Below are 13,606 nucleotides of genomic sequence, written 5' to 3' on the forward strand. Positions count from 1 at the left end.
ATCAGATCTGCCTCATTGCCATTAAAGGTAGCTATTATGCTGTTTCATTTTCAAGACGTTCATTTAATGCTACAATGTTAGGTGCTCATACTAAAAATGGGCAAAGATTCCATTCAGTAGGTTCATTTATGTCCGAGTAATCCAGAGCTCAGTCTGCAGGTTGCTCTAAAAACGTTTGGGTTTCAGACAGTTTTTTCCACCCTTAAGATTTTGTGACATCACAAAGTCGCAAAACTCCTTCTACATGGTCATTTTGGAGCCAAGCGTTTGATGCTGGAGCTCCATATCTTCCCCCTGAGAAAGCAAAACAAGGATATAAAATAGAGAAAGACAATAAGAAAGAAAAAAAAATGAGAAAGAAATAAGACAAATCAGAGAGGTGGGGAAATAGATTTTTAAATCGTTTCGCTTTAAAGGGGACATATATATGAAAAATCCACTTTAACAGTGTTTTTGAACATATATTTTGGTAACCTGAGTGTCTACCAACCCACAAAATGTGAAATAAACCCACCCAGTGCTTTGTTTGTGGTCTGCATAAGTCTTACAACACAGGGTCTGCATAAGTCTTACAACACAGAGAAAAATGCTTCGTTTCAAATGTGCTCTCCTTGTGACATCACAGTGGGATTCTGGTATCTCCACCCATGGACTCCACACCCCAAGCCTAGAGAAAAACTTTTGCGCAGATCCGTCCATACATCGGTAGAAAGTACGTAACATTTTGATAAATTCATTAATTTTCTTGGGTTACGAGACGTCAACATGGCGACCACACTCAGAACTTTCATATGGCACCTAATTTGGCCGATTACAAGCTTCCGTTCACTGTTCCCAGCCAATAAGAGCCTGAGTTAAAAGGCGGTGTCTGCCTCTATTGTGACGTCTCTACACCCGGCTAATTGCACAGGACTATGCCAATGACGGACGTTTCTCGTAGCCGATGAAACTCGGAAGTAGACCTGGTTGGGAATCACAGACCTACACCAACGTCTTCTTACCAGACCTTTTTGATTGCCACACTTATTTCTAAACTTCTTTCAAATAACGACACTCCATTTTTTCCCTTTCTCTCAAGGCCATCCATACAAGCTCAGAACAAAAGGATATATATTTTTTGAACACCTTCGGATCCATTTGCCCAAGGCATTAACAAAAGTACAGCTCTTAAAGGCCTTTAAAAAGGAGTTCTGTAAAACTGTCTTGGACGATCTCGGTTGCAATAAAACGTCTTACACACAAAGACCAGTTAGGCTTGAGGCTACACCCTGCACTTGACTCGCTACCTTGTGAAGAAAGCAATGAAGGAAACATTATTTCTTCAAGAGAGCATATTGAACAGGGAAGACAAGGCCAGGAACAAGGCAAAGTTAATTTTATTGAAGTTTCTTTTCTTTTTTGTGTAGCCCTCATGTTGACAGAAGAAAAAAATCCAGCTTTTATTAAGAGTCTTTTTTTCTGAAAGTACAGTATTAAACACAGTGATAAAAGCACATTTTAGCAGTCAGGACTTTGATCAACTGATGTACGTTAAAAAGATCCTTCGCTGACCGACACGATGATACTGAAAAGAGGGTCTCATATCTCCAAATAAAAGGGAATAAAGTTCATTATTACCTTTTGGCACAGAGGAGTAAGAAAAGAGTTATGAGTAAAAATGTCAGCCAATATTCTTTTTTTACCTCTTACTCCAAAGAACAAGTTAAACACATGTTGAAAACTCATAAAGTGACAAAACGGTCATCACATTAAAAACAGTTCATTTACAGTACAGCATTTTTTGGATGAAATGAATCGTCATTCATTCTTTTCTTTAAAAATCGACCACATCTTTGGTTCAACCCCCAGTTTATAGAAGCGCAAACACTAAATATGAAAAATACAGGCCAAGAGATGTAGGACTGTACCCTAAGAACCTTCAACATACACCAGAATAATATGTTTGATATGTTTCACTTCTGCACAGTTGAAAGTATCCCTGCTGTTTGGAGGTGAATATTCCTCTGTTACTTGTTAGACACAACCTCAGTTCCCACAAGAACATTTCACCATGACAATGAAGGTCTTTTTTATTTTTATTTTAAATCAACCTTTTAAACTTTATGTGAAACACTAGATCCTTGTAGCTTAGCAAAAGTAGGAAAGTGCTCTCTGTATATGCAAACACAGGATTGCTTAACACAACATATTTGTATTGTATACCAATGTCTGCTTGGACTTCACTATGAGATATAAAAAAAAAGAAAAAACTTTCAACAGACACAAATGTGTTAACCACAAATCGTCACCAAGGACAGGAAGACTGACAGACCCTTTTAGCGAACACTTTTTTTTTGTATGTTTAGACGTCACCTTGGTTTTAATATAGGGCTGTTTTATAATAGCAGAGTCGGGACCAAGGCTGTTTTTCTTTTTATCTGAACCGGTGACGATGAGTCAGACACGGAGGTGGGACAAAACAGAACTAAAGAGAAACCCAGGGACACACTTTACACTCATTTGAACTGCCTGTCCATACAGCCAGACAGGTCTCTGCACAGCTTGCATGTACAGATACTGTATATTCTTAAGTATCAGAAGAGGCTTATTCCACTCAAAGGGAAAGTCTATGCTCAACTGATCACCAAGGCTTCACTGCAAACGTAAAATTAGGACAGACAGCAAAGAAACTGCAGATATGTGAGTCCTAAAATCTTGACCTGCTTGTAGTTGCACCTTCCGAGAACTACAACACAGGAGGATGTTGCTTGCTTTGTTATCCTTCTGATGACGAAAAAAAACCTCAAATGTAAGAAAGGTTTCAGAAGAAAAGCATGTGATGTACATTCATATCAGTCCTACACCTTTTTTTTTTTTTTTCCTCCCACGGGGTGTGAACTTCTCAGTGTGGTGCTACAGCGAGTCGACGCTGCGGTCAGTCACACAGGAAACTGAGAAGGCAGACGACCTCACATCCTGCCTGAGCTTTGGAAGACACACTTCCTCCTTTCAAAAAAAAAAACCAACAAAAAAAAAAACCCAGCAAGTATGAAAGAGCTTTCATGTGAAGGCAGTGGTGCTGTGCTACAAGATGAGCAATGAGATAATATGTTTGTCTGCAGACATGTAAAGCCAGCAGGTGTGCACTGAGATGTCTCTGTTTTGAAAAAAACAAAACGTGATCACTGTGATCTTTGGAGGGAAGTTACATTCACACAAAAAAAAAATCAAGTCCAAAAAAAAAAAAAGGAAATGACAAAGCAGTGTGATTACTCAAGAGGCATAGTTTCCTAGTTTCCATGCCTGAAATGAGTTCAAAAACAAGTGAAACAAAGGGGTGAACTCCAGCATCATACACACCGTCATAATGGCTTTAAATTTAACCTGAGGCCCGGAGGATTGTTTGCCAGCAGGCACCTTCTTTTCACTGCCTTTGTGGTAGTAAATACTTCAAGGCAAAAAAGATTTGTAGAGGCAGACATATCTTTTTTTTGGTGTCATTTAGAAAAAAATCCCCTGTGACTTTCAAAACGATCTGAATAAGGAGGATAGCTGTGCATCCTGATCGCACCTTTAAACTGGCAGTGAAACAGATGAGGCACAGCAGCAGCTTTGATGCACTCACGGAACAGTCTGTTTGCTAATATAACTGAAAAATATCCTCCCACAACTCTATTATATACTGACAAATATCGCATAGATATCTCCCGTACAGTCTCAAGGCCAGACATCAGGCGTTTACAGAACACTGCTACACTTGTGCAGGAGAAGAACAATAGCTGTGTGGGCTCAGCAGTCTCCGTTTGTTCACTTCAGTCTGTGCCTGAGCAGCCAGCCAGCCATCCTGGTTGCCATCAGGGCTTCTTGGCGGCGGTTTTGGCTTTCCCGTTGGGTCCCGTTTTGATCTGGGTCATCTCCACATCTGTCAGGGTGTCATGGGGAAGGCTTGAGCGCATGCGTTCGATGGTCTTCTGGTACGTTGCCCTCTCCTGCTCCAGAGTGCGGATCATGTGCTTCATTTTGCTCTCTCGAGAAAGGAAGTTCTCCACGTTCGTCTCCAGCGTCTGGATCTTCTGCCGCGCAGCCTGGAAGGACAGCGATTGCACATTCAGTGAACACAGGGTATGATGCAAAGACACATGTTGGGATCGAGAGTTCAATTAAACACACACACACACACACACACAAAAACAAAAACTACACATTATCAGAACTCATTAGAAGTCAGCACTGGTGTGACTTTGGGACAGACGCAGAGCACAGAATGTAAACAGAAGTGTGATCAAACACAATCTTTCTGTTACAAAAACAAAAACAAATCACTTTCTAGATGTTGTAGATACATTCATCCAGCAATAGTCTGACAAGAAACTACTAATTTAAAATGTTATGAGTATGCACATACAGTATCTACAGCCAATCCTTTTTGTCTTACTATCATGAACACTCAGCCTTTAACTTGTGTTTTAGTGCCATCTACAGGCAGTCTGAGAAACTGTCAGCAGACACCTCAGTGGATCTTTAAACAATGTGGCTAAACATTCATCAGGTCTTCAAAATAATTCCCTCTAATGTGGAGATGGGACACGTGTGTGTAGATCTGAGTGTAAATGTGATTCTTTACTTTCTTACCTGAAGTTTTTCCAGCAGGTCCATGTTCTGTTTCTTTAACTGTGCATTCGTCTTTTCCACTTTGTCGAGGCGGTCTGAGTCATCGAGCAGCGGCCCCGGATCCAGCATCTCATCCTGCAGGACGTGGTACTCCACCTCATACGCATGCAGCTGTTTAGAGATGTCCATCTCCATAACCTGGAAAACGACACAGAGAGAGACGGATGACATCAAATGACAAGTCGTTGTGGTATTTGAGCTTGTATAGCACTTATTAGTCTTCTGACTGCTCAAAGCTCTTTTACACCGCATGTCATACCTACACATTCACACACTGATGGCAGAGGCTGCTATGTACAGTGACCATCAGAAGTAACTAACCCCATTCAAATTAAGTAACATTCTTTCATAACAAAGTGAAAGATTTACAAGTTGTTTCTTAACCTCAGTCTCAACTGTTCTTACTCAAACAGGATTCATCATGGTTACTGGAGTGTAGTAATTTCCCATGATGAATATCATTCTGTTTTAATTCATCTTCATTTTGCAGAATTACTCACAATCAAGTCCTAACAAAACACAACCAACTTAAAAAAAATAAAAAACATTGTGATGATAAATGGGCTGAAGAGAGAATGGGTGATTGTTGCCAAACATATACAGCAATATTTATTTTTGAGGGTCATGCAAGTCATCAATATTATCTCTAAATACTGCATTTTTTCTTCCATATATATATATATATATATATATATACAATAATAACTTTATTTATATAGCACCTTTTAAAAACACAGGTTAACAAAGTGCTTTGACAAACTAAACCAAACACAGAAGAACATAAACAACAGCAAGAACATGACAAATGCAAAATACTAAAAATAATTAAATACAATTCAACAGAAAAGAACCCATAGTGCACGATACCCAACAGACATATATAACCCGACCATCACAAGAACCATCATAAGAACCCTCTATTCATATATATTATATGAATAGAATCCTATTATCATTATTTTGGCGATAACTCTAAAAGTTGGATGTGTTTTTATTTGTTGTCTAATCAAGATTTGTTGATCCTTTAAATCCCTTTCCTTAGTTTCTCATGGAGAAAGGAGGTGTGCAAGTGGGATTTCAAACATTGAAAGTATTCCTAGAAATCCCAAAGTAAATAGAGAGATTTTATGTTTAAAGTTAATTCTATTTGTGAGGACCTGACATTCAAATAATTCCATGTGTGATTCGATGTTGAGTGAGGAGTGTGTATGATGCATAATGATTCACAGAGGACATTGTTTCAAGTGTCAATATGGGACTCCATCTCAAGCTTTCAAACTTCCCACTGTACCTTTGCAATGGTCTGCTCCATCTGTGTGGGAGTGAGGGTGGGAATTGTAGTTTTCAGAAAGTCCACAATGCTCTCAAAGCTGTCACACTCCACTATCTCCCTCTCATGGTTGCTCAGCAGGCAGAGGGCCACTTTAAAGATCACGCCGGTGCCTTGGATGAATACAAAATCTAGAAAACAAAACACACAAAACACATCAAATCACAGAAATAATCAACCTACACTTCTCGTAAAGCTTTACTTATCACGAGGCTATTTTAATGGCATCCTCTTTTATAAATAGCAAATTGTGGTGATAAGCCTTTTCTGTTTGAGCAAACACAGGAAGCGTCATTCTAAAAATATACCAAAGATGCGGGAGACGAAGTTGAGGGGGAACTGTGAGGCGAACAGAGTGAGGAACCACGGTGCCGCGTAGAGGCTGGGGCAGATCTCGTGCTCCTCGAAGTGATTGTACAGCTCCCGATGGTAGTCGTGTAACAGTCTGGAGAGCTGGTACATCTGAATCTGGGAGAAAGAATCCACGAGCATGACAAAACTCAAACAGATGGTACACACAGATACAGGCCTAAACATGTCGTGCCAGAACAAACTTGTAAATCTGGATCTGAGGAGTAACACAGGGCTACCTAAAAATGACAAGCTAGCAGAGGAACTCTCCCCCAAGCAGGGAGCTCTGTCAGAGTTACCAGTGTAGTGTTGCAGACTTGCTCAAATATGCATCAAAGCCAAGAGTCTGTTAAGCACTACTTACTAGCGAACAAGGCATTACAGTGATTCTGACAAGTGCTACAGAGAAATGCACGCACACAGGACAGAAGAAGAAGAAGAAGCAGAAGTTAGCCTGTGCTAAAATTAGACTGTTATCAGTCCAACCGTTTCCTGACTGTTACCAAGAAGACAAGGAACACCTTTACCTCTTCGTGCTGCACAGAGAGAACACAGCTCAAATTCCTCTTTTCTTTGCAACCTTTGTATGAGTCTTTAAAGAACAAAACCGCAGTGTAGAGTGAACCAAGAGGCCGGCTGCTCGGCTAAATGGTTACCTGATGTAGATTAAACATTACCACGCCTGCTGATGCTTTAACCCTGGTGAGGTCAGCTGATGTTTAACTGAAGCTAACAGAGCAGGCATGCAGGTGTGGTTTGAAGAGGAGGAGGGGACATTTTCACTTCTGTTTGCTAACTTTTAACAAGCACTAAACTTCTCACAGAAGTCACATGACAGATGATATGAAATAATCCAGAATGCTTGTGTGTTACAAATCGTTTCTTATAAGCTGTAAAAACATTGCACTTTATTGTGCACTATTAAAATGAACTCCACTTTGTATAGAGAGCAGGAAGCCCTGAGAAGCAGTAAGTAAGTAAGTAAGTAAGAAAAACATTCTCGTGACGCATATCCTTAGTGTGGTCTTCAGTCTTTTAATTGCACTCTTTGGTTAATGATTTAATGTAAAAAGTTTTTTTGGGCAGAATAATTGCATTTTTTTCTTCTTTTTTAAAAAAAGTTTCTATAATTTATGAAACAGATGGGGGAAATGATTTTTGTAGCTCCTTTTTTTTTTTTTAGTTAATTAGAAAACAAGTGGAAGGAAAAAGTTTTAGGAGGTGAATTAAAATATTTTGTCTAGGATCTTTTTTTTGTTAATAAGCGGTTAGTGATATAAAAGTCATATTGACAAGATGATGCTGCATGTATGCACATTGTATCTAGAGCAGGTTGCAGATTCAAAAATCCACAAGAATGATTTTTGACAGCTGAAGGATTTTGAGAAAATGTAGCACTTCACCCTCTAGTGGTTGTAGTGAGTATTGCAATAACAAAAAATATAATATTCTTAATAATATATATTTTAAGTGACATTTTAAAAAAATCTTTTTTGTAAATATATAAGCTTTACAGACGGTAAAGAAAAACCATCAGATTTATTTGAAGACTTCTTTTGAGGAGTCTTTGCGTGATTGTATCTCTAATGACAATATGTACAAAAATGCTTTAATAATCTCAACCAAAAAATGTTTGTAGGGAACCAGGACCATGTTATTTCAAAGTCTTACAAAAGCTGCAATTTGTTTTGGAATTAATTTTTTTCAACTGATAAAGTCTGATGTCTTAATTATCTCAAAGGTCATAAATGTATAGGATTCCAAAGCAAATATTTGATCACAAAGTAATTAGATGGATCATAGTGTAATGGCTCATCAGTCTGTTTATATACTGACCTGTAGAGAGACCATGTCCGGTCTGTACTGCTGCCTGATGCCGAGGTCATACATGAGGAACTTCAACATGTCAAAGGCCTGCTCTTCACTCATGTGCAGCAGCAACACCCCGGCTACAAAGCTGATACCCTGGCAGTAGCCAACCTGCGCAGCACAACAAAAAAAGAAGGAAAGACGTACCACCGGTTTTATGACATTCATGCAATTCATCTTTACAGTGATGCACAATGGGGGAAAGAAAGGGTTTTTAACAATGTACCTCTGTATCCAGCAGAGAGTAGGCTTTCAGGAGGTTGTAGAGGGAAAGCTGCCCTGCACCCAGCTGGGTGGAGAAGTACTGGTGGGTGGGGAAGGTCCGGCCTGAGGGAGACATTTTTATTTTATTCTGTCATCATTTCTCTACTTATCTCATGAATTGCCAAAATACATAAAAATAACAACTTTTGTTCATGCACTTGTCCTCTAAGTGCATTATCTCTAATTATTAAGGCAAATATAAATGGAATAAAAAAGTCCAATTCTGTCCCTTTTCTTTCCAAGACAACAAAGAGACTTTTTCTACAGTTGTGTGCATACCTAAGTCCACCAGAATTGCGTGCTGCTGAGCGGTGAGCTGTTTCAGCAGGTCATGGTAGAGGGTGTCGGGGGCCTGCTGGCGCTGGGGGAGTCTGTGACGCAGCCGATGCTGATGGGAAAGGAGCAACCAGACATCCCCACGCCTGCTCTTCGGAACACCTATACACACACACACACACAGATAACACACGCTCAGGACCTCACATGTCACATGTATTGAAAATAGATTTGAAGATACACAAATATACAGGCATGCCTTCACTAAATGTGCACGCATACACTTCTTCTCACCTTGGCAGAGAACACGATACATCTCCTCCTTGTCTTGTGGGACTGTCGTTCTGCCCGGGGCGGTCAGTTTTCTCTCCCATAATGCCTGCACATCTTTAGAGAACTGCCCCACTTCCTGGTAGTCCAGCTTTATCTTGCGGATGTGCAGCTCATCTCTGCTCGCTACAACAAAAAAAAAAGAGATGATTGAACATAATTCTAAAACATTATGTCGATGAAGATTCTCTTGTCCCTCCAGGAAATGAAGACCAAATGCCAACAAAAAGTGGACTGTAAACCCCTTTGTTTCTGCTTTTATAAAATACGAGGCAGCTGATTAAAAGACACCAGAATTTAAGAGCAATTACGCGTATAATCCCTCAACCTTTTAGACCAGTTACTATAGAAAGGTACTTCAATACAAACCACAGTTCCCATATTAACACCAAAGACACATCCTTATTATTGTGAAGGCACGAGAAAGCGACACAATGAGAGATGAAAGAGAAATACAAAGGACAATATTTACAAAAGACACATTAAGTATTATAAAGCCCCTGAGCATGCAAACAAAAGAAGCTGAATTGAATGAATAGAAAACCTATAACCCCCAGAATCATGCAAAACATCTATCTGCCTATTGCTTACCTTCTATTGAAACCGTTTATTCAGAGTTAGGTCCTCAGACCAGCATTTGGTGTCATAGTAACAAACAAAGGGAAGAGATGTGTTGGTAGAATAAAAAATATAAAGGCTACACAGAACAGCTAAATCCCCAGAAAGAAAAAAATCTGTTTGGCTTTATCTCCTTAGTTTCATTTCAGGGTGATACATAAACATTACATGCCTTTCTTAGTCTATAGTTTGAGATGTGAAGCAGTGTTTATGATGCCACTAATCATTTTCCATAATTAGACCTTATTTTACTATCTGTAAATAGCCTACTGTAAATGTATTCTTATGAGCTTGGGACAGGTGAGTAACATGAGCGCCCTCTGCTGGGGCCCCTGCAGACTTGAGTAGTCTTGTCTAAGTACCCCTATGGCAGGTTAATGAGTAATAAACTCCTCTAAAACCTATTGAAATAAGTTTGTCTTTCAATTGTAAAAGTACTATTTATCAATGGGTTATGTTTGAGATTTAATTTCAAAATGTAATATCAAACATTTTTCGTGGTGATATTGGTTTACTATTGAGTAATCTCAGTTTAGCAAGTTAATATGCTTTGCTAGCTAAAAGCGCAGCTAGCTTAAAATCGCGGCTAGCTTGTTAACCTACAGTTAGCTAAATTATTTGTTTCTCTGTTTAAGCAATGTTTGAAGCTCACTACTGCCAGAGTGTCTGCGGGAGAGTTCATATGTTTCTGTTATCAGAATTAAAGAGTTGAATGGTGATACTCGATATATATATATCGATATGTATTTTATTAACAGTGAAAACACATGGAAAAATAAACTACCTGTTTGTGAATTTAAAAAGTAATATTATAAAATAAAAATGTTCCTTAAATACAATAAAATAGAGAGAGAGGAGGAGCAGGGTTAAGAGGGACAGACAGTCAGTCATCATCAGTGAGATGAGAAAAAGGTGACCTGGCACCTCTGTAATGTTATTTTAATTCAACATAAACTATATCGATATTAACGATATTGTCTTACCCTGTATCTTGTTTGAAAATATATCGATATATCTTAAAAACTCGATATATTTCCCAGCCCTATTAAAGACGTGTTGGTGCCAAAAGTAAAGGTACTAGGAACCTGGTTCATCACACAACGATGAACGATAACTACCGCTATGCATTTGCAATCTTCCACTGTTATGTTTTACAAGGTGTTTACTGTTTACTGTGTAATAAAGCAGCTAATTTATTCTCCCAAATGGCTTTCACTATCTCTGCTTAATTCCATCCGTCCTCCTATCTGTTTACTCCCTCTTCAAAGACAAATAGTTATAATAAGAGCAAAACAATAGTTTAACAACCAGGACCATTAGAGGGTGCTATTTCCAAATGCTAAATGCGGTAATTTCATTTAAACTCAATTATAACTTGAGACCCCCCCCCCCCCAATACAAGAACAAAAATAATTTAAATGTCTTTTTTAGTTTCTGCCTGCCGCTACTTCTTTGTGTATGTATGCAAAACCAAAACACTGCTCTAAATAAAGCTGTGCTCCAGAGTTCATAACCAAGATTGTAGATTTGGCTCGCTCAAAATAAACAGTAATGACAGTGTGCGGCTTCCTCTGAGCCTTCCATTCCTCTCAATAGAGCTGTAGTAAGAGAAATCAACACTTTCAGTGTTCGAGTGTGAGATGAAGACTAAAGAAAATGAAAAAGTTTGAACCGACATAAATGTCTTAACAACCTGAACAACGAGACCCATTGTTAGCTGAACCAACGAAACCAACCCCGTGACCAATTATAAATACCACGTCAGCCTGCAGAGAAACAAATACACTAAACAGAGATGAAACAAGATGTTCTTCATATTTATTGTTCATGTGACCAAAGTAAGGATTCGTTGAGGGCAATTATAAATCTTAATGTGCACTGAGTGACTCCAACTTACCCTCCAGCCTCTGGTTCTCCTTCTCCATACGCAGCAGGAGGATCTGTTGGTGGATGGCAGTCTTCCAGAGGGTCCGGTAGTCAGCGCTCGTCTTCTTAGGCCTTTCTCCAGTTAGGGGGGCGCCTACTGAAGGCAGAAGGCGCCCCAACGGATCCAGGGTTGAATTCAAGACGCAAGGTGAGAGAGGCAACAGCTCCCTGCCATGAGAGTGGTCTAAAAACACATCATGATAAAACAGGTAGAAGTTATGTGTACTTAATATACTAACAAAATCTATAAAGTACATATTTTAACTTTTGGCACATCTGGTGTACCTAAAAGTCAGATTATGTTTTCTGTAACGACTGCTGAATATCTCCTCTCTTCTACCAAGAAAATAAAGCTGTGCACCATGAGTTATATGTATTGCTTATTCATACATATTTGTATGAACAATTAACCCGACTACACTGTGTACTATAAAAAGAAATGTCCACATATATTTATCACCGACTCTAGTTAGCCTTCAAGCCTCATTTAGCTTATTCTTCTTTTGTTATACATCATATTACCATGTTGTTGAGTCCTGCCTGTTGTTTAAAGAGGCAGCTTAAAGAGATATTAAGGCCTTAGATGTGGGAATAATCTGCTAGCTCCTTTTTTAAGCTCCCTCTGGGTAAAGAATTTGATCTAGGAGCCAAGAAAACCGGCCATGAGAACAGGTAGGAGGATCACTTTCATGAGCTCCTTTATCTGTGTTTATCTGACAAAGATGATTTTGGAAAGTTCTCTCTTCATACTACCCTCACTGCTTCTCCCATATACAGTATGCATGTGATTTTTAAAGTCACACCTTTAAGAATAGAAACTTTCCACAAGACTCTTCTTTGTGCCTTGTACTCATTTTCTATGCACCTGGTGGATTATTCAGAGCGTATACATTGTGCATCATGTTGTGCCGCCCTTCAACTGCGTGCAGGATTGTGTTACCTGTGTCCTGCATGGAGGCAGACGGCTTGTTCATGGGTGAAGCGACCCTCAGGAAGATCTTCTGTCTCCAGGAGACCCTGCGTGGGGTCGGAGGGAGACCTGCACTCACTGAGTCGCTGCTGCAGCCGGACAGCGTCCTGTTCCTGCTTTCCCCATTGCTGCGAGAGAGAAGCACACGCGTCACAGACACCCAATAAACAAGTTAGGTATCTTCTTACACAAACACACTTCCAGAAGCTTTCACAAATGCAAGCGCACACACACATACACACACACACACTTAAGTACATTAACACACTCAGAGACATCCCAGGATACTTAATGCTATAATAATAGCTTCTCATCAGCAAAGCGTGATGTAATAAGAAACAGTCAGGATGAACTTTGAACATACAAAGGATTGACTGACTTCAAATGTTCATGTTAATAAAGCAGAGAGTACTGTTGTAGGAGACAGTATGTTTAGTTGCAACAAACGGCCCCGGCTCGAGGTGCATGCATGCTTGTTTCATTTCCTGGAAAAAAAAAAGAAATCTGCTTTTGTTAATGTAGAAGAAGACTTTGTGTTTCTTGGCTGAAGAATATCAAGTTCACTGCCTCACTCTACTCATGTTTCACCTTCATCAGAGCGATATTCAGACACATCTATTACACAACAATAGAGACACTTTTAAAAACTTGGCAAGTACAATTTAAAAAAAAGGGGGGGAAAAAAAGATCCCAAATGAATCCAACAACAACCAAAATCAAGTGCATGGTCATTATGTGGAGCAGCTGCAAAGGTTTAGAGAAACAAACCTACAATTTGTGTAAACATACGAGCAAAGTCGGTAGAAAACAGGTGGATGAAATGTAGGGGAAAGGCCAGCGTCTCTTTATTTCACTTATTTTTTTTAAACCTGCATCCTGGTGCACCATGCAGTAACCACCTGCCATACAGCATAACTAGACAAACTGGTTTTATATTTTGCAGGATGACTTGTTTTTACTTGTATGGCAAAAAAATCAATCAAACAAAAACAAAAAGATGAAAAGAGGTTTCACAACGTCCA

At 39.3% G+C, this 13,606-nt stretch overlaps 1 protein-coding gene across 4 annotated transcripts in view; it reads right to left on the reverse strand.

The window, feature by feature from the left end:
* Positions 1-1,358: 1,358 nt before the first annotated feature.
* Positions 1,359-13,606, reverse strand: part of tbc1d4 (TBC1 domain family, member 4) — a 34,623-nt gene continuing 22,375 nt past the window's right edge. For 2 of the 4 annotated variants that reach the window (XM_061053204.1, XM_061053206.1), the window contains 10 exons: positions 12,555-12,712; positions 11,576-11,798; positions 9,035-9,189; positions 8,744-8,902; positions 8,427-8,527; positions 8,168-8,311; positions 6,289-6,448; positions 5,942-6,111; positions 4,612-4,788; positions 1,359-4,064 (listed from right to left, as the gene is read on the reverse strand). In XM_061053204.1, the coding sequence (XP_060909187.1) occupies positions 3,834-4,064; positions 4,612-4,788; positions 5,942-6,111; positions 6,289-6,448; positions 8,168-8,311; positions 8,427-8,527; positions 8,744-8,902; positions 9,035-9,189; positions 11,576-11,798; positions 12,555-12,712 (1,678 nt within the window). In that variant the 3' untranslated portion in view covers positions 1,359-3,833. Of the gene's footprint in view, positions 4,065-4,611; positions 4,789-5,941; positions 6,112-6,288; positions 6,449-8,167; positions 8,312-8,426; positions 8,528-8,743; positions 8,903-9,034; positions 9,197-11,575; positions 11,799-12,554; positions 12,713-13,606 lie in introns of all 4 variants that reach the window. The other 2 variants (XM_061053205.1, XM_061053207.1) reach the window with 1 other exon arrangement.

This window comes from Labrus mixtus, chromosome 13 (genome assembly GCF_963584025.1).
Source record: "Labrus mixtus chromosome 13, fLabMix1.1, whole genome shotgun sequence".
Lineage (NCBI taxonomy): Eukaryota > Metazoa > Chordata > Actinopteri > Labriformes > Labridae > Labrus > Labrus mixtus.